This window comes from Pipistrellus kuhlii, unplaced genomic scaffold (genome assembly GCF_014108245.1).
Source record: "Pipistrellus kuhlii isolate mPipKuh1 unplaced genomic scaffold, mPipKuh1.p scaffold_m20_p_5, whole genome shotgun sequence".
NCBI lineage: Eukaryota > Metazoa > Chordata > Mammalia > Chiroptera > Vespertilionidae > Pipistrellus > Pipistrellus kuhlii.
In genome coordinates this window covers 79,959,485-79,980,887 of record NW_023425551.1, presented here as the reverse complement: position 1 = coordinate 79,980,887, position 21,403 = coordinate 79,959,485, and the positions used below count along the sequence as shown (strand labels likewise).

Sequence of the window (21,403 nt, the reverse complement as noted above, 5' to 3'; positions counted from 1 at the left end):
GGTGTGATTTGACAGTGTAGAATTCAGTTCTAATCTGCTATTGCTTTAGATGTTTATATATATATTGCTGAAAACCCAAAGTGGATTAGAATTGCTGAAGGATTTTCCCTGCCGTTGTTTGATACAATCTATTCTCTTTATTCTTGATAGATGCATAGGCAGCCTCACTTAAAATTCTTTCTATAGGGCCCGGCCAGTGTGGCTCAGTGGCTGGGTGTTGACCTATGAACTAGGAGATGGAGGTTCGATCCCTGGCCAGGGCACACGCCCAGACTGCAGGCTCGGTCCCCAGTGGGAGGCATGCAAAAGGCAGCCACATAGTGATTCTCTCTCATCATTGTTATTTCTCTCTCCCCCTCCCCCTCCTCTCTGAAATCAATAAAAATATATTTTAAAAAATTAAAAAAAGATGCTTTCTGTAGGAACATGTGTAATTTCAGGACTACCCAATCAGGGATCTGACGAATGGCTGGCCATAGTTATTCAGGGTAATGTTAACTGGATTGCATAACTGCACCACCTTTTCCTTTGCCATTGTTGGTGAATAAATGACAGAATCTATATTCCGATTCCCGTACAGAAAGCTGGCTACACAAGTCTCCTTGGGAGCTGTGTTAGCAGAGCCTCACGCTGCACCTCCTTGGCTTGTGTGAGTCAGTCCTGAAGCCTCTGGAGAGTGCTGCGGTCCCAAGGCCCTCTTGGTCCAGGTCAACAAGCGGCTGTGGCCTCTATCATGCCCCTTTTGCTTTCAATAAGAACCGAGAAATATGCAGTCTAGGGCAAGTCTGAAAGAGACCCACGCTAAAATAAACTTCATAAAGCCTTTTCTCATTTGAAAAAGAAAACACCTCAAATACATCCAATCATCTCAAAATTGCAGTTAAAAACTTACATTATATAAGGAAATAGCAGCAGAGAATGGTTAATCCTAAACCAACCACACACACACACACACAAAAGACCCAAACCCTCAAAATAATGAAACAAGTGCCCCCCTCCCCCATGTTCTTTTATCCTGGGATTTCATTTAAGACCTGCAGCCTCTGAGAAAATGAGAAAGGCAAAGCCACAGAGGGAAACTGCTCCAAAGTCAAGTTTTGGACAAGATAAAGAAAATGCTGTAAATAACATTTGGGGATCATTTGGAAAAGAATTAAGAACTCGAGGACATTTTCTTCTTAGATGAGAAATCTCTGAAGCCCAAATCTTCTTTCTAGCGTCAGCCTGAATTCTTTAGCCATGGGGAAATACAAGTGAAATGAGTCAAGTGCCAGCCAGGGATTAAAAAAACCCCCAAGACTCTTCAAACAGCCAATCAAAATAACTGCTTTTAGGACAACAGAAGATACATAGGAAAGGACAGTTTGTAGGACCCCTGTGGTTCTGGAGAAATAACAGTCAATGGTTCTGTTTTTGTTTCCATCAAAAATCAGACCAAAGTTGCAAGGCTCTTAGGATTATTAAGAGGACATGACATTATTTTGATCAGTGATATAATGGTACCCAAATTTGGTGTTTATACATTGCATTTAAAAAGACAGTCAAGTCGCAGGAAAAATGTGAACATAGAAAACAACAGAAACAACCCAGGAAGATGGTGCAGCCTGGATACAGCAAGTTTAATGTCTCTGCCGTACAGAGAGTGACCCTCCCCCCTTCTCATCCTTGTGCTGGCGAGAGGATATGCTCTAGAAAATTTGACTCTTAGAGTCAATGAATAAAAGGATGAGCTCCTACATATTCATAGCTCTTTTCAAAAAGGCTGCATATTATTTAAAGGATGTCCGAATGGAAAGACAAGGGCACAGGGCGAGGCTGTTCCACATTTTAGTCCGTTAGTCTTTGGCAAATCCCAATCAAGGCCCAATTCGCCTAGGATGCCCATGGCTGTGGGGGAATCTCTCCACGGGGTCGAATAAGCAGACCCAAACGAACATGTTGGAATAAAAAAAAAAAGCCGCCCAAAGCCTAGAAACCCTTGAAGGAAGAGCTTCCCTGCAGAGGGAGGAGGGAAAAGCCCGGAGGGAAGCGGAGGGCGGGCGGCGTGTGGTCTCTGCTGCAGGCTGGCTGGGCTTAGGAGCTGAGCCACGGGTGCCGGAGACAGTCAGCGGCAGTGGCTCTCTTCTCGGGGATCAGCTCCAACATGGGCAGTAAGAAATCCGTGAAGCCAGCCGCCTCCTCCTGAGACCACTCATACTTCTCCACCAGAACCTCGAAGAGGCCCCAGGGCTTCAGCTTTGTGATGTGTTTCAGGTCGCCTGTGGTAAGAGCAGAACAGAGAAACTGACAACACTGACCAAGGACAAGATTTCATCGCGGAAGCCCAGTAGCAAATCCAGGTAATCTACAAAGAATCAAATTTTACCACCAGATCTAATTCTCCATCTACAAAGCACCCCCTTCTCTACTTCAGTCCCTGGAAAGAAGGATCACCGTTTTTTCAAGAGGGCCTAAAAATGTAAAGAAACTTGTTTGTTCACTGTTCCAGAATTTTAGCCTTGGTCAAATCTTTATTTAAGGAAATGAAGATTAAATGCCTGTATACTCCAGATGTACTCAATATGGTGTTCAAAGGCAGTTTACAACTATACACCAAAAACACTTTGCATGTACTCTCTTTTCTTGGCTTGATAGTCTAGTCAGTGTTGCTTAAAAAATGGGCAGTCTTTAAAAAATAAGGAGTTGATAAAACAATAACAAAACAAAAAATAAGGAGCTGAATGAACCCCACAACTGCTTTGAGACGCTGTGCCACCCTCAGTCCTATTCTGGAACCTCAGTCTAAGGAAAGCCCATTTGCCAGCGGCTGAAGGGAAATGCTGCTCTACTGTTTTCCCCTCTGCAGCCCCTCCTGTGGGCAGCGAGCCCGATAGCACTTGCTGGCGGGGCACGTGTCACCGGGCTCTGCACACGAGGAGGAAGAGGAACATTAAGGAACGTTTCTGAGTGCGCCTGCTGTCTGTGCTGGGAAAGTGACTTTCCTCAGCTCTGGTGTAGAGGTTATGAGGAAAAAGGAACCATGGCGAAAAGGGAGAAAAGGCAAGATAGTTTTCTAGTCCCTTCTAAGTCAGATTTTTACATTTTAGCCTTTAAACTTTATCTGAAATGCAGAAGAAATCCATATTTTGAAGTGAGTTTTATCTGTTCCTTCACTAGGAAGTGATAATGAACTTATGAAACTACGAAGTATAAAAGTTAACTCACATGATCGATGTGTTGAAGTGACCGTGATAGGTGTCAAAGGGCTACAATATGGGCGAGACCCAGTCCTGCCCTTAGGCTTAAGCTAAAACACTTGCTCGCCCTTTGGTAGAGGCAGTTCTTAGGCCAAAGGCTGGCAAAAATCTGCTCATTTCTAGAAGTGCTGAATAGGAGTAACGAACCCTGTGCAGAGTAACTAACTTAAACCAGTGTAAACACTTAGATCTCAGAAACTGAGGCTGTGTCAATGGCCACATAACTGGTGGAGCAGCTAGGATTTGAACCCACATGGTCTTGGTTCCAGTTTCAGCTCGTGAGCGCACTAATTTCATTTCTGCCAAGTAACAGCTGCATTCAAAGTAGGACCATCCTTCTCTAGGTGCTGGGAACATGTACCCAGTTGTACTTACCTCTTAATTTTAAAGCACTTTTGCCCCCTGAATGTCTGGGAACAAACACACTTATTTTACCTTTTTTGGTGAAAAATTCCTTGGAATATTTTCCTGCCACAATGAGCTTGCGAGGCACCTTCCCCAGAAGTTCTATGATCAGTGCAATGTGATCTGTATGTTTCAAACATTTCAAGAAGGGGAAAAAAAAGACATACATAACAGGAGTAACAAATATCATTCTAGACATTGGCAGAAAGAGTAGCATGCACACCTCTTTGTAAAGCATCTCAGGCTTGCTTTCTGTCCTAAATGGGAAGACGAGGACTCCATCCATCTAATGGAGGATCCAGAAAACCATAAAAAATCAGGTGCCCACTCCAGCGGAACTTGAGTGGTAAGCTAAAACAATCTTGGTGTGAATGCTCTGCTTCCTGAAGGTGTTTCCCTGGGGCCTAGGTGAAAACTCATGTTAACAATACTACCTCTGCGATTGAAGAAGTCCTGTGAATATTTCCCACTGAGGGCAAAGCGTCTTGGAACTCTGCCTATCAGCTCTATAATGTGCGCAATGTGGTCTAAAATAGAAGGGTAAGAAGAACAGGATCAAGGACAGGCTGTAAAAGAGGTTTTTCCAAGAATAGCTTTTCAAGGACTAGCTGTTTAAAAGTAACTACAAATAAAACCAAGGCAACTCAAGAGGAGACTGGGAAAGTCAAGAATTATTTCAGGTGGTTGGTCACCTAGATAGTAGTTGGCATGCCCTTTCAGGAGTTTAGTGTTTACCTACACCTTTATTTCTATTTTGTCTATGTATTTAAGTTCAGATAGGGTTTTTAGGAAAGGTAAAGCAATGTGCCAATATGCTTTTAGACATCGTAGAACTTTTTTTATTTATAAGAATATTCGTGATGATTAAAGCACTAACATGACTACTTGAGTTTTCACAATCACCCTGTACAACAGGCCAAAGACTTACATACAATTTTAAAAGACAAGAAATGAAACCTTCAGAGTATATATGGACTACTTGGAGCTGTAGGGCTAATAAGAGCTAGAATGTGAGTGAAAACCCACATTTTAGTCTAGTACAGAGGTGTGTGTGTGTGTGTGTGTGTGTTAAGTAAAACTGAGCACAAACATTTTAAAGCACAGCTACCTATTTTAGGCCACCAAATGTCCAAGTTATTGGTGCCCGGTGAGTGTCATAGCATGAATGTGGGCTATGGACACTGACAGGGACGTGTGCAGTCTGTCATCAGGAAGTGAGCTTGGGACCAGCCCCATCCACACTTACAGGCAGGGGACAGAAACTATGAAGAGGCTTTAAAGCGAAGGCTCCTGGACACAATAGCTTTATAAATGAGTTTAATCCTGTAGTTACAGAATCATCGATGCAAAAAAAAAAATCACTTAAACTTCCAATAATGTATCTTCTAGGTCTAGGGGAACAATATGCTAGATAGCCACATAGCTGGGAACCTGTGAAGGACTCACTGGTGCCTTTTTGAAGGGGTTTTACATTCATTAATTCACTTTAACCTTTGAGCAGTTTTAACTGCTTGGTAACAAGTATTTGGCTGCCAAGAAATTTCTACCAATTTTAGGCAGGACCTGACAATAAATGTCTTTATAAATTAATTGTGAGACTAATTTGTGAGATTATATATAGTTTATCTTATTATAATAAACTTCTAAGTAAAATATTTGCTCTTTTACTATTTTTTCTATACCAAGGAATTATTTTTCTCTTCAAAGTTACTTTACATTTAATTCCAACAACCTATCAATTAATAATTGAGTTAATTGGCTTACCAACAAATCATTCAATTGATATATTTGGTAGGCAAAATGATTACCAAGTATTATTCCAAGAGCCAGGGCAAAAAAGAAAAAGAAAAAAAGAAAGAAAAAGAAAAGCCAGGGCTGTGGAACGATAACAACAACAGGACATGCCACTTAGGCCCCAGTCCCACCGTGACTTGTAACCAATTACATGTATAGTCAGGGGTAATGGTTTGCTTTTTCTTGCTCTTATGGGCCAAACTGTAGTAGTATGAGTTTTCATCTAAGGACTGTTAGGACTAACTAGTACAGGAAGGAAAGTCAGGATCTAACTATCTAGGGTAGACTGTTCTCCCTGGACCCTTACTTGAGACTTTTCTTATACATTTCAATTTTCAGGTTTGGTAGCATAAGGTCCTACACTATATAATTTAGCCACTATATGTGCACTGTACCACACGCTATTTATAGGGAGTCCACAGAAGAGAAAAAATTATTTCCCTTCTAAATAGATATAGTAGGGCATTTGAAAAACAATGTAAATCTATAGCACATAGATTTATATGTATAACTCAGAAAAAAAGCAAGTAGAGAATAGGAAAAAATCAAGTATATTTAAAGGTGGTGATTACAGCATTTTCTCACAGAGCTTATGTATAGAAGACATATCCAAATTGTACCCACTAATATAAGCATTTGGCTATAACATTTTCCAAACAGTACTTGTTAGGAATATCAGCAAGCCCTACTAACATTACCCATTAATATTCCAGAGAACCAGTTTGAGAAAGAGAGAGCATTCTTGTTTCTATAGAGCATGAAACCCAACTTCACAAAGACAGCATAGAATGTAAAGAACTTATTTTCCACATTGAGAGGGCATATTGCTACTGCTCTCTCAAAGCTCAGTTGGCTGGAATGTTGTCCCATGCACCGGAAGGTTGCAGGTTCGATTCCCGATTGGGACACACACTTAGGTTGTGGGGGGTGCATATGGGAGGCAACCGATCAGCGTTTCTCTCTCATATAGATGTTTCTCTTTTTCTCACTCTCCCTTTTCTTTCTGCATTCAATCATAGCATATTTATATATTAAAATTATTAACTTCCAGATAAAGCTGAAGGTATAACTGAGCAACAAGTTGATCAACAGGTAGCTTCAAACTCAGTAAAGAATGAATAACCACTGGTTTATAAAGAAAGATAACTAGATGTTTTAGAAGCACACAAATTTTAGTTTAACCAACTGCGGCCTCCTTTAATCCTCATTTGAGTTATTTAATATTTATTATAAAGTATCTAGTATTTCTAGTACCTAATATAAAACATATTTTCATATATTCTGAAATTTATATATTCTTAGCACACTAAAGGCTCTTTAGTACTAATAAATGATGTTAGCCACCATGGAAAGTAACTGCCACACACACAACACAGTCACCGGGACTCACCTTCATCTCGAGTGTACTCTTCCCCCGAATGAGGTTCAAACAAATAGTCACCAGTGGCCAGTTCAAAGGCCTAAAAAAAAGAGGACAATGTATGAAAACATTAAGAAAAAAAAAAGACCTTTGGGAAGCTTATTTTTATTTGGCTCACTATTTTTTAAAAATATATATTTTATTGATTTTTACACAGAGAGGAATTGAGAGGGATAGAGTGTTAGAAACGTCGATGAGAGAGATACATCTACCAGCTGCCTCCTGCACACCCCCACTGGGGATGTGCCCGAAACCAAGGTACGTGCCCTTGACTGGAATCGAACCCGGGACCATTCAGTCCGCAGACCAATGCTCTATCTACTGAGCCAAACCGGTTTTGGCTATTTGGCTCAATATTAAGTAACCTGCAGATAATCATTTAAAAAAACATTTAAGAGATTATTCCTCAAAAGCTTTCCTCCTACACCCATATCTTAATAAAACAGAGCAGGAAAATAGTGAAAATTCAGTTAATATCAACATGTGGATTATTTCACGTCCTACCCACCTCCCGCCAATCAGTAATTAAGCTCTCAAGTTTCTCTTTTTGCTCAGAGGGGGCACATCTAGACAGTAAGGTGATTTTTTATTAAATTTTCATGAGCAGAGTTAAGTTTTGCATTATAATTTTACATGGCTAGAAACTGAGATTCTGTATCCAAAACTGAAACAAAAAAATTCAGACATTTTTCTACCTATGACTCTTTAGTGTTTGGCAAAAAGTATATTTTAAAGCTTTGCTTTGGAAAGCATTCCCTAACCTATCCCAGACAAGAGTTCCCAATTCTTAGTCCCATGAAAAAATCAGAAAAAGATTGTGTGTAAATGGAATCAGGAGCAACTCATAATCTGTGTCACCATAGGAAAAGAAAGGCAGTCTCTTACTACAAGACAACCTCTTACAGATGGTGTTTAAGAATATCGATAGAAAGGGATTTCCTATGGCATAAATGCCAAGCAGTATGAAGACAGCATCTGAGTAAGGGGCTATATTAAATTTTCATTGATTAAAATGGATTAAAAAATAATAGAACCTTATTGATATAAAAGCTGGCCTGGCTCAGTGGCTGAGCATTGACCTATGAAGCAGGGAGGTCATGTGATTCTGGTCAGGGCACATTCCGGGTTGTGGGCTTGATCCTCAGTGTAGAGTGTGCAGGAGGCAGCCAATGAATGATATTCTCTTATCATTGATGTTTCTATCACTCTCTCCTTTCCTCGAAATCAATAAAAATGTGTATTAAAAATAATAAAAGTGAACGAAAAAGTTAAGTGCTAGCTGTGGGTCAACTTTGATGGAATCAATGGCACTAAGTAGTTCAGTCAATCTCAAAGACTGTGGGGTGGATTTAGTTGGGGCACATTCTCAATTGAGACTCAGGTTTAGTTCTCAGTGGTTTGCTCGTGTCAGATTTTGCAGTTTCAGGATAAGACAGACTTTCTTGAAACAGTATTCTTGGGCTGTACTACCGCCCAGAGAAAGGCCACAAAACCAGGTTTAGGATTACCTCTAGAAAGTCAGGATGCTGTGGCTTCTTGCCAGGGATAGCTTGTTTTCCTTCCAGCAGCTCACTATGAAACTCAACCACCCTGACAGCGCAGCTACTGGTGCTGCCCTCCCACTGCCCTGAGGTTTATAGTCCCAAAGCAGAACAGAAACCAACTGTGATTCTTACTCACCAAAATCTGTTAATCTCTTCTGAAACTAGTACCTTAATTTTTCAAATCTCATAGTGGGAGGTCAGTAAAGATATTGAAATTAAAAAAAATACTTAAAAAATTCTAAAAAAATTCTCACACAAAAAAATATAAAAATTCTAACACGTAAATATTCTTTTAAAAAAATCTAGATACTTACATCTAGTTAAGTTCTCCAAGAGTTTTATTTTCTAAATATAAGGTAGTTGTTAGTAGTTATAATTTTACAAAACAGCAAAAAACCTAACCAAATGATTACATCAGAACTGAAAGCTAGCAGGAGCTCCAGATAATAAAACATCTAGTTGAACACATTTCCTTTGTAGATGAGAAAACTGTGACCCAACAGAAAGCCAAAGCTCATCCCCCAACCCAGGGCCCCCAATTCTCACTCATGCCTGTCCCACACTGACCAGAGCCAGTTCAGCATCACTCAGGGTCACAGACACAGGCAAAATCAGTTATAAAATGAATATTACAAAGTGAAAAAAACAAAACAAAACAAAAAAAACACACAACTAAAAGGCTACGTACTGTAGGATTTCAAGTTGACACTCTGGAAAAGGCAGAACTATAGAGACAATAGAAAAATCAGTGGCTAGGGGCTGAGGGGAGAAAAGGAGGAAGGAGAAAAGGTATGAATAGGCAGAGCAGAGAGGATTTTTAGGGCAGTGAAACTATTCTGATACTCTAATGGTTGACAGTTGACAGGTATCACTATAAGGTTGTTAAGATCCACAGACTGTTTGGAGAATTAAAAACATCTATTCTTTATTGATTTTTAATGTTCTTCATGGAACATTAATATAACATTTATGTTACTGCCCATCTAAACTTTGTCATCTCAATCACTAATGGTATAGGCGATTTCATAACTTGTCTCTATCTCTCAGAAAGGGCCCCAATCTTTCTATCAATTACACTGGACGCAAGATCCATCTCTCCAGGAATTTCTGATTATCTAGGATTTATTATTCTCTGATTATGGCCAAACTTTAGGCAAGATTTCTATACCTATCAGCAAAATGAGAGAAGCTTGAGGTACAAGTTCTCATGATACTGTCTCATGTCAAGTAAGTGCTTCTCTCCCCGATCAAGAAAATTCCTGCATGTGAGCTGGTCCAAACAGGAGGAAAGGTTAATTCCTCTTTTATCTCTCCCCTCTACCCCCAACCCACTTCTTAAGCCTAACATAGTAAATACTATGTTAAATAGCAAACAGGATCCACTGACCTCAAATAATTAGTCCACTACTAAGAACCATTTATTATCATAATAAACAGATACCATCTAGCTATATAGTTGGTGATATTGCTCATTTATTTTGTCTAACAATAAATTTAAAGCTTCAAGGCAGAGGTGGGAACCTTTTTTATGCCAAGGGCCATTTGGATATTTATGACATCATTTGTGGGCCATACAAAATTATCAGCTTAAAAATTAGCCTGCTGCTTGGTGAGCTTGACCCATGAACCAAGAGGTCACCAGTTTGATTCCTGGTCAGGGCACATGCATGGGTTGTGGGCTCAATCCCCAGTGGGAGGCGTGCAGGAGGCAGCTGCTCAATGATGTTTCCCTCTCTCTATCCTTCTCCTTTCTTTCCTCTCTAAAAATAAATACATGTTTTAAAAAAGTTAGCCTGCTGTGCTTGGTCAAACATTTAATTAACTCACCCCAAATGCCTTGGGCAGGGTCAGACCAAATGATTTCATGGGCATTCTAGAGCCTGCAGGCTGGACATTCCCCACCCCTACTTTAAGTATGGCAAAAGAAGTCAGATTTTGTGTGTAAAATACCAAACCTTACTTTATTTCAGAGTCCTCCACTTCAAAAATCAATGATATGTCCCAACAAATTATTTATAAAGTCATGTCATATTAACAATATGGTTTTAACGCTGTTACCTTTGGAAGACAGCTTTTCAGGGAGTGGGTGTCAAGAAATCTATGACTAAAACAGGTGGAGATTTATGCTCTGTACTTTCTCTTTTAAGTTTTCTAGAGTTGACTGTGAATACTAAATGTTAATTAAAATGAGTTTAATGTATTTCTTGCTTAGTTCAACACACCTGATAGTCCACAAATATCTATTAAGTACTGTTGCATAATAAATAATTTGCTTGGTCTTTCTTCCTATTTCCTGAGAGATAGCCTCTAAACTGTTGGAATTTCCAAGTGTTCAGGATGTTTCTGTTATTCATAATGGAATACTGGGCCACACTTAAATTTATACAAATGAGGTGACTTATGATGAGCCTGAGTTCTGTGAGTCATTCCAGTGAACTATCGAATCTGAAATGATAGTGGAATCCCCCAATGTGTAACCAGTTGGCCCAAAGTACAGGTAGCTTATGGGCCACAGAGGCAGTCATGAGGGAAACTATGCCTTTAACTTGTGAAATCTCTGACAATTCTAAGTATTTAGCATCAGAAATGCATTGTAAACACACACTCAAAATGAGCCAGGGCCTTAACCAGACACTTGCTATATATACATAACACACATGACTCCTGTCAGCATGGCTCTTATAACCTAGTGGAAGAGAAACAAGCAAATAAAACACGCAATTACAAGTAAAGAGTATATTACATTTCAGGAAGCATATAACACATTCGAACACAATTTAATTGCTACTAAATGATTTCCTACAAGCAGCCCCACAACATGAGGCTGCTTGTGGGAAATCATTTAGAAGCAATTAAATCTAACCATTTGAATAGTTGCTTGCCTGGGACAAAGCAGTAACTTATGAATGATTGAGCTTTCATTTTATGAAGTGCAAAGATGTCAGAGTAACTGTCGAACTTTACAGAATGAAAGTTTCCAGGGGTTTCCTTAATCAGAAGATACGATCAGAGTCAAAAGGGGAAGGGTACCTGTAACAGCCTAAACAAAAGCCACACTTCCTCAGAGTGGTTGTTTACAATCCACCTGCACTCACCCCAACTTCAGTAAGAAACATTTGGTTCCTCACCTAACAGGAATTTGGCAGGAACTAAATGGAAAGCTTGATGTTTACATTCAGCTTTTGAATTCAGACCTCTCCAGACACAGGATTTAGGGTATAGTGAAAAGCCACACAAAAGAATACCTTTTCACTTTCTTAATTTGCTGGTCTACTGAAATGAGCAAACAGGGCAAGGCATGTAATTACCAATAACAAGTGAAGGACAGGGAAAAACATTACCATGCATGCTGTGCTCCAAATGTCGGCAGGGGTGCTATAGCCCGATCCTATCAGAACTTCCAAGGAACGATATTGCCTTGTTTGAATATCTTCAGTGAAATGTTTATGCTGAAAATGCAGAAGAAAAGAGTATTTTAAAATTCATTTATTCTAAAAAGTAACAAGTCATGATTGCTTAATAATGGAGATTAAAACAAATTGTCTAACTTTTTCCTAAACCAGTTTTTATTTTATGTTTAGTATGTGTTAAGTATGTGTTAAATATCATTTTGACACTATTATCTCTAAAGAGCACTTTGCTTCACAGTCTACTCTGAATTATTTTGCAAATATATGAATCTAAACTTCATATACACAGGTTAGAAAATAACAATTTATTTTTAAGATATAGGTTTCAAATTTCAAGAATCTTAAAACAGCACCTATGAAGAATTCCTGAGAGTGACATAGCATCATAGCAGAGGGAGACATACCCCTTGTCTTCCCCCTTCAATGTACAATGACTGGAATGCTGATCAGCACACTGGGATGTATGAGAGATCCACACATCTGTAATCTGAGGCAGGTGGATTGGAATGCAAGGAAAGGTAGAATTGGAGGACCAGCAGGGGAAAGAAAGAATGGCAGCAACACTGGCACAAGCAACTCTGGCTCCATCCCCTGGCTAGAGCAGTGCCTGTGAGCCTGGCTCCCCTGCCATGGTGGCGGCATCTGAGACCCAGACAACGCTGGACACAGTGAGGCACATATCATCTGGTGACTCCAGCGAAAACTGGGGCTGCAGCAACACTGGAAGGCACCAGTGACCCCGGAGGCGAAAGCACTACAAAGAGAGCACCTTTGAGTCTCTGGCAGCAGCTGTGGAGGGTAGAAATACTAACTGTTGGGCTGGCTAGAAGGGGTCGATGGTGGGGTGGGGTAGGGAGGAGGCATATGTAATACTCTCAACAATAAAAAAAAGAAAGAAAGAAAATGCTAGCTGTCAAATATGCCCAGAGTAAGATAAACCAAAAACTTGTGCTATAGTGCCACCTATTGGAAAACAAGAGGCCTCTTAAACACCAACTTGTTGAATTGTTCAAATTAAACAAAGTTGTACCTAAGCAAGGAAAGTGTTCACTACTTCAAATGCGCCAGCAGAGGAATCAAGCACCATGGATAATCACGGTAACATAGTAGAACAAAAATAAAATATTTTTTTTCCAGCAACCAAACTAAGAGTCATGGAAGACTAATCTAAATGACACAAAATTCATAATAGCTGTCATAAAACAAAATTCAACAAGATACAAGAAAACTCAGAAAGGCAGCCCAATGAGCTCAAAAATAAAATTACTGAACAAAAGGAGTGGTGTAAAAAGATATTGAAACTCTTCAAAAAATATATATTTTATTGATTTTTTTTACAATATATATTTGGGATGGAGAGCTAGAAACATAGATCACCTGCCTCCTGCATGCCCCTACTGGGGATGTGCCTGTAACTAAGGTACATGCCTCTGACTGGAATTGAACCCTTCAGTCCGCAGGCCGACGCTCGAAACTCTTGATGCAGGGGGAAGAACAGAGAGAACCAAGATTTAACAAAGACACTCAACTCTATGAGAACTACCCCACTCCATCAGAAAGGGCAACATAAGAATAATGGGTATCCCAAAAAGGAGAAGTAATGGAGAAGGGGACAGAGAGCCCACTTAAAGTAATAGATGAGAAGTTCCCAAACCTGGATGAGTTGGACATAAGGAAGGTCAAGGTATTGACCTAATTATCTCAATACAAAGAGACATTCTCTAAGACACATGATCTTAAACTGTCAAGGAACCCCTCAGGCTGAGTGGAAGGACATGTAGAAAATACTAAAAGATTAAAACTGTAAGCCAAGCCCTGGCCAGGTGGCTCAAATTGATTGTAGTGCTGTCCCAGTACACCAAAAAGCTTGCAGGTTCCATTCCTGCCTGAGACAACTGATTGATGTTTCTCTCTCACACTGATGTTTCTGTCTCTTTCTCTCAAATCAATTAAAAACAAAACAAAACAAATTTTATGGTGAGGATGAAAACAACAACAAACTGCCAGGTAGGAATAATTTATGGAGTAAAGCATTTCTCCTTCAGATATGAAGGAGAAATGCTTTCCAAGACAAAACGAAAGCTGAGGGAATTCATCACCGTAAGACTTGTCGGACAAGAAATGCTGAAAGGAGCCCTTTTGGAAACAAAATGGCAAAGGCACACAAAACATTAAGTAAGGTGACAGAAGCAAAAAAACTGCAACTCCATTACAAAATACAGTATAAAGCACTTAGGGCAGTGGTTCCCAACCCTTTTGGCCATGCCCTCCCTAAGCATCTCTAAAACCTGATGCCCCCTCTGTGACAGAATTCTTCTTATTCAAAAAGTGAACTACTCACGTGGAGGAAGCCTAAAAGGCCATTAACTCATTCTAAACAAGCTTCCAAAGAGCACGGCACCATGACAGAGAAAAAAAGAGCGAAAGGACAGGTGAAGTACTGAGAAAGAAATCACTAAGAAATTGTCAAAAAAATAATAACATGAAGTGATATGAGAAAACAGCAAATAAAGTTTCAAAACATAATAGAGAATTGAAATGAGTAAATTTCACAATATATATTTATATACTGTATCTGAGGCCCCCCGAACCATAAAAAATGCAAAACATTCACTGTTCATAACTCATTCTCGTCCTTGCTGGTTTGAAGGGTCCTGAGTTGATTCCAGTAAAGGGCACATGCTTGGTTTGCGGGCTCAATCCCCAATAGGTGTTGGTGTGTGCAGAAGGCAGCTAATCAATGATTCTTTCATCACTGATGTTTCTATTTCTCTCCCTTCCCTTCCCTTCCTCTCTGAAATAAATAAATATATATTAAAAAAAAACAAAACCACCACCAACTTATCCTCTAATTGCCCCGCTGTGTGCCCCACGTTGGGAATACTGACTTAGAGCATAAAGGTTAAAGGGGAAAGAAAGCATTAAAAATAACAATAGCTACTTAAATTTGGTAATGAACACATAGCATAATAAATAATTTATCAGTAAGTTCTCAAATATCATTAATCACCTTAAATGTAAATAGACTGAACTCACCATTCAAAAGGCACACAGTAACTTGATGGATTAAAAATCAAGACCCAACTATAGGCTGCCTTTTCAGAAGACTCATCTCAGTTCCAAAGATAAACAAAGGCTCAAAGCAAAGGAATGAAAAGTGACATTCCAAGCAAATGGCATCCAAAAGAAAGCAGATGTAGCCACAATTATATCAAATTAGATTTCAAGCCACAAAAAAGTAATGAGATAAAAAAAAAAATGCACATTACATAATGATACAGGAGACAATCCAATAAAAGGACAACATTTACTTATATGCACCAAACTCAGGGACACTAAAACATATAAAGCAATTATTAACAGACCTAAAAAAGAGAAAGTGACAAGCACAATAGAGCAGTGGTTGCCAACCAGTGGTGTGCGAGGTCCGAAAGGTTGGCGACCACTGCAATAGAGGTAAAGACTTCAACACCCCCTCCCACCAATGGCAGAGCATCAGACAGCAAGTCAGTGAAGAAACACTGACCTTACTAGCAAATGACACATCAAATCAAATGGACATAATATACACACAGAACATTCCCAAACCAACAATACACATTTTTCAAGTGCACATAGAACATTTCCAAGGAGAAACATAAACAAGTCTTAATAAATTCAAGACTGACATCTTATCAAGTATCGTTTCTGAATACAATGGTATGAAACTAAAATTAATAAGAAGCTAAAAAAATCACAAATATGTGGAGATTAAACAATATTCTATTCAACAACTTTGGGGCAACAAAAGAATCAAAGGAGAAATCACAAAAAACATGGAGACAAATGAAAATATGATACACTAAAATCTATGGAATATGCTGCGAGGGAAAGGAAGGTTACAGAAATACAGGCATACTGTGAATATGGTGTGGGTTTCATTCCAGACCACAATAAAGCAAGTTGTAACCTTTTTGAAGATGATATGTCTTGTCTTCAATTTGTAAAACATAACATTTGTGAAGCTCAATAAAATGAAGTATACCTATACATACATGTCTAGCTCAAGAAATAAAAATCTCAAATAAATATTCTAACCTTATATCTAAAGGTATAAAGTCAATAGAAGAAAATAATGAAAATTATTGAAGAAATAAATCAAATAGAAATTAAAAAGACAATAGAAAATATAAATGAAGCCGAAACCGGTTTGGCTCAGTGGTGGAGCGTCGGTCTGCGGACTGAAAGGTCACAAGTTCGATTCCGGTCAAGGGCATGTACCTTGGTTGCGGGCACATCCCCGGTAGGGGGTGTGCAAGAGGCAGCTGGTTGATGTTTCTCTCTCATCGACGTTTCTAGCTCTCTATCTCTCTCCCTTCCTCTCTGTAAAAAGTCAATAAAATATATTAAAAATAAAAATAAAATATAAATGAAATTAAGAGCTGGTTCTCTTAGCTAGACTCATTAAAAAATATTCAAAAAATAAAAGAAACGTTACAATGAATACGAGAGTAATACAAAGGATCATGAAAAACAACCTAGAAGAAATGGATAAATTCTTAGATCATACAACCTTCGTAGACTGAATTATGAATAGAAAATCTGAAAGACCAAACACTAATAAGGAATTTAAACAGCAATAAAAAAATCTCCCCCAAAACTTAAGGACAACATGGCATATAGTGAATTCCACCAACATTCAAAGGTTTAATATCTACCATTCTCAAACTCTTCCACAAAACTGAAGGGGAGAGAAGGCTTCCTACCTCATGTTACAAGGCCAATATTACCTTGTTACCAAAACATGACCAGGACAACACAAAGAAATTACAGGCCAATAACTCTGAACGTAGATCCTCAACAAAATACAAGCAAATTGCATATAATACATTAAGAGGATCTTTGAAGTATGGATGAAGATGGGATTCAATACAGGAATACTTCTTTAAAACCCCTTTTAAAGAAACAGAGCTCCAGAACACAGGGCTTGATAAAGTCTAACAGCCCTTAGAGCACACAGACCATCTGGAGGTTTTCTCAGGAATGGGCACAACAGGGGCTCCGGAGAGGCTCCGCACAGCTGAGGGGAGAGGACCATTCTCAAGCAGGGAAATTAAATGACAATTGTATGGTGAGCCCGTTTTTTGCTTAACTCAGCTCCTAGAATGCTAGTAGCCAGGCATTTACTCTCTGGGTAGATCTTAGAAGACCAAGTGAAATACGACCAATTAAAGAGGAAAGATCCAGAGATCCTGACATCTGAGGATGAAAAGAAATGGCCTCACAAATGTACAAACTGCCAGTTATAAAAACACTCACGGGATGTAAAGTTCAGCATAGGGAATACAGTTGATAATATTGTAATAACTATGTATGGTGCCAGGTGGGTACTAGACTTACCAGAGTGACCACTTCGTAAATTATATAAATGCCCAATCACTATTGTTGTACACCTGAAACTAATATTAGGTCTAGTAATAATTAATGTCGTTTTCTAATACTTTTTTTTAAATCGAATTTATTTAAACAATACAACAAAATTTAATCAACAATATAGTTGCCGTTGTTTTCTACTACTTGTGCCCAACGCTCAGGAAGCATTTTAATCCCTCTGTTGTAAAATTCTTGTGATTTTGATGCAAAAAATTCGGTCAATGCATTTTTGAGGCATTCTTCATTATTAAATTTTTTTCCAAGAAGAAAGTTTTGCAAAGAACGAAACAAATGGTAATCGGAAGGGGCAATATCAGGAGAATATGCAGGTTGAGGGAGAACTTCCCATTCCAACTGGCGCAGTTTTTCAGCAGTGATTCTTGCAGTATGCGGTGGTGCGTTATCGTGGTGAAGAATTACGCCCTTCCGATTAATCAGCGCGGGTTCTTTTTCTCTTAAAGCTTGGGCTAACCTTTCCAATTGGGCACTATACACTGCACTTGTAATGGTTTAGTTAGATGGTAAAAGTTCATAATGAAGAATTCCTTTAAAATTCCACCAAACACACAACATCACTTTTTTCGCATGCAAGTCAGGTTTTGGCATGGGCTGCGGAGCCTCATTTTTGTCCAACCATTGAGGCCGCCTTTTCAAATTAACATACAGCACCCACTTTTCATCTCCGGTAACAATTTGCTCTAAAAACGGCAAACGGTTTTGACGAGAGAGGAGCGAACTGCAAATTGTGACTCTTTGATTACGGTTGTTGTCAATCAACTCATGAGGAACCCATTCTCCAAACTTTTGGACTTTGCCAAGTGCACGCAATTGATTGGAAATTGTTTTTTGTGAACAATTTAAAGTTGTCGCAAGCTCTTGTTGGGTAATTTGAGGATTTTGCACCAAAAGAGCTTGAAGAGCTTCTTGATCAAAATTGGACACATGGCCTCGACCACTCTTGTCATCTAACAAAAAATTTCCCTCGCGAAATTTCTCAAACCAACGCTGGCATTTTCTGGCGCTAACTGCATCTTGACCAAGAGCACTACAGATGTTTTTTGCAGCCTCACTTGCTTTTCTTCCTAATTGGAACTCGTAAAGCATGCAGTGCCGAATATGCTCTTCATCCGCCATCTTCTTAGCCCTAGTTTTGCAACAAAAACCAAACCAAACACCAACTTTTTCAAGCAAAACTTGTTAATTGCACTTCACACGTTCTGTAGATACCACGTGTTTGAAGGTTATGTCAATACAAGTCAACGCCAAGCAAGATTTTAAACGAATGTTAAAAAACGACATTAATTATTACTAGACCCGATATAATCTTGCATGCCAACTGTAATTGGGGGGGGGGGGGGAGGGGGGGGGAGAAGAAGAGCCCATACCAGTGGTTGGCAAACTGCAGCTCACGAGCCACATGTGGCTCTTTGGCCCCTTGAGTGTGGCTCTTCAACAAAATACCACAGCCTGGGTGAGTCTAGTTTGAAGAAGTGGAATTAGAAGTTTAATTTAAAATAATTTGACTCTTAAAAGAAATTTCAAACGTTGTACTGTTGATATTTGGCTCTGCTGACTAATGAGTTTGCCGACCACTAGCCCAGAAAGATCATTCTACAGTGAATAACAGTCAGCAAAATCCACCCAGGCAGAGCTTCCAAACAAAGGCTTTCTAGTTACTCCATTCATATGGTCCACAACAGAAAGAAGGTAACATTTTATAGGAACAAAATGTCAAAATTGGGAAAATTTGAATATCCTCTATAAGTTAGAGAACCAAAAAACTTAGATAATAAGGCTTCTTGAGAACAAGATAAAAAATTTTCCAGAAGAGCTGCTGGCTCCTCCACACTCCCCGAAGCCTTTTGGGTGCCGAGGGCCGCACTGGGATGGGCGGAGACCGCACTGGACACTAGGCATTCACTGACAGCCACTCCTGGAGGCCAAGCCCGGGCAGCGAACCCTGAAGCAGCCCCTCAGGATCTCTAGTCTCGGCCCCACAAGCCATCCCTGGCCTAGGCCGGGGTCTGGACTAACAGTGCTCTCTCCTGGGACCTGAAAATGGCGTCTGGCAAGGACCCAGCCCTCCCAGGCATGGGTGTGAGGGGCTGCCCTGTCCTCCACTTTGGAGGAGCAGGTAGCCAGGACACAGAGGAGGTTTTTTTACCGCCGTCAGCAGGGGCAGGAAGCTGAGGGGGTGGCTTGTCCCCAGAGCCTGCCAACTCCGTGGGGCAGGCGGGTCGGCCGCTCACCATTATCGGGGACCCCATCAACCAGAGCTACAACTCGGAGTTCACCAAGTTGCAGCACCTGCAGCTGACACCAAGACTGCATCCAGCCTATTCAGAGCGGCATCAGCTGGGGCCGGGTGGTGGCTCTCCTGGGCTTCGGCTACCGCCTGGCCCTCCACGTCTACCAACGAGGCCTGACCGGCCTCCTGGGCCAGGTGACCTGCTCCGTGGCCGACTTCATCCTGCACCACTGCATCGCCTGCTGGATCGCGCAGCGGGGCAGCTGGGTGGCAGCCCTGGACCTGGGTGACAGCCCCATCCAGAACGTGCTGGTAGTTCTGGCTCTGGTTCTGTTGGGCCAGTTTGTGGTACGAAGATTCTTCCAGTCATGACCCGGGAGGGTCCTTTGGGGTCCCAGCTGAGACCCCCGCCTGGACTTCGGCCAAGCCTTCTTCCCTCCCCTGTGCCCGGCAGGGGTCCCCGTCACGGGTACAGAAGCTTTAGAAGTGGCACCCCAGCTTTGAAGGGCTCCTGTCTGGGGTCGGTCAGGCTGCAGGGGCACCCCAACATTGCATGGTGCTAATGGACCCCCACTCTCAACTCTCTCTGCCGGGCTTTGGGGAGGTTAATAACTTGGGGAAGCAAGAAGCTAGGAGCACTTTTCCCCCAAGAAGTTTTGAATGGTTTTAGCTTTTTATAATGCCCTTAGGACACCCCCACCCTCGTTCCCATCACTCTGCCGCAGCCAGGACCTGGGACGGGGATAGCAGGCCTCTCCTATGTCCCAGTTTTTATGCACATAAGAAAAATGCCCCATCACTCCACACCCGGGGTCAGAGGCCTCCTCGCGGGCTGGAGGGTTGAGGACTGTGGTTTGTGATGGTCAGGGAAGGGGCAGGAGCTCACCTTGAGGTTTCTGAGAAGCCCCGAGGCTGGGATCCCCTCCATGGCCTGGGCACAGTGTAGTCTGGGAGGGAGAACTGAATGCTTAAACTTGACCCCAAGCCCACCATCTGCCTAAGCCCCTCCTGGAGGTGGGGGAGCAGGTGGGGCTTGTCTACCTTATACAGCCTGGGGGTTTGGGAAGAGAAGTGGTTGATTTAACCAAATGCAGGGAGGAGATGTAGACAGAGTGCCCCCTGGCCACCCTCCCTCTGAGAGTGTTGGACAATAACACTCTCACTCCCACTAGGAAAAAAAAAATCTTCCAGAAAAGAAAACAATAGAAAATAGGAGAGAAATGACCAAAATGAGAGCACCTGCATAGGAGGTCTAACATTTGAATAATGCAACCTCAGAGCTAGAGAACAGAGACCAAGGAGAATTAAAAAATAAATAAATAAACAAACAAATAAATAAGAAAATAAAACCAAGGAATTGGAATTTCACTCTTGAGTCCACAGCACAATGGATGGAAACAGAGCCAGTGAGGCACATGCTGTGAAGTGACAGCCCACAGACTTCCCTGCAGGAAGGCTTCATACAAAGGGCCAGGAATCAGAATGGCATTGATCTTTAGCAGCAACAAGATAGAAAACCAAAAGACAAGAATGGAGCAATTATAAGCACACTGAGGGAAAATGACTTTCAACCTAGAACTTGATGCCCAACTGCCTGTAAAAGCAGAATAAAAACATTATCAGACACACAAGGCTCCCCTCTGCCTGCTCAATCTCACACACCCTTTCTTAGGAAGCTACTGAAGTTGTATGTACTAAAAAAACTGAAACAGGAACAAAACCAAGAAAGACCAGAGACAGAAAAAGGGAGAGTAAACTATAATTCCCAAGATGACAGTAAAGGATCCCAAATGGCAGAAATGCAGCAGGCCGAAAGGGCAATCCAAAGGATGAACACCGACAGAAGACTCCAGGTTCCAGGATAGAGATTTTTAGGGGAAAAGGTGAAAGAATACCAAGGTATCTTTTTATGTTAAAGTGTAAGTATTCACACC

At 40.8% G+C, this 21,403-nt stretch overlaps 1 protein-coding gene across 5 annotated transcripts in view; it reads right to left on the bottom strand.

Annotated features, from left to right (window-relative positions):
• Positions 1-1,580: 1,580 nt before the first annotated feature.
• Positions 1,581-21,403, bottom strand: part of SRPK1 (SRSF protein kinase 1) — a 71,049-nt gene continuing 51,226 nt past the window's right edge. The window contains exons 13-17 of one of the 5 annotated variants that reach the window (XM_036413186.2): positions 11,741-11,848; positions 6,826-6,895; positions 4,076-4,168; positions 3,672-3,764; positions 1,581-2,258 (exon numbers count right to left, since the gene is read on the bottom strand). In XM_036413186.2, the coding sequence (XP_036269079.1) occupies positions 2,074-2,258; positions 3,672-3,764; positions 4,076-4,168; positions 6,826-6,895; positions 11,741-11,848 (549 nt within the window). In that variant the 3' untranslated portion in view covers positions 1,581-2,073. Of the gene's footprint in view, positions 2,259-3,671; positions 3,765-3,864; positions 3,928-4,075; positions 4,169-6,825; positions 6,896-10,457; positions 10,570-11,740; positions 11,849-12,119; positions 12,297-21,403 lie in introns of those variants that run through there. The other 4 variants (XM_036413188.2, XM_036413187.2, XR_004983574.2 and 1 more) reach the window with 4 other exon arrangements.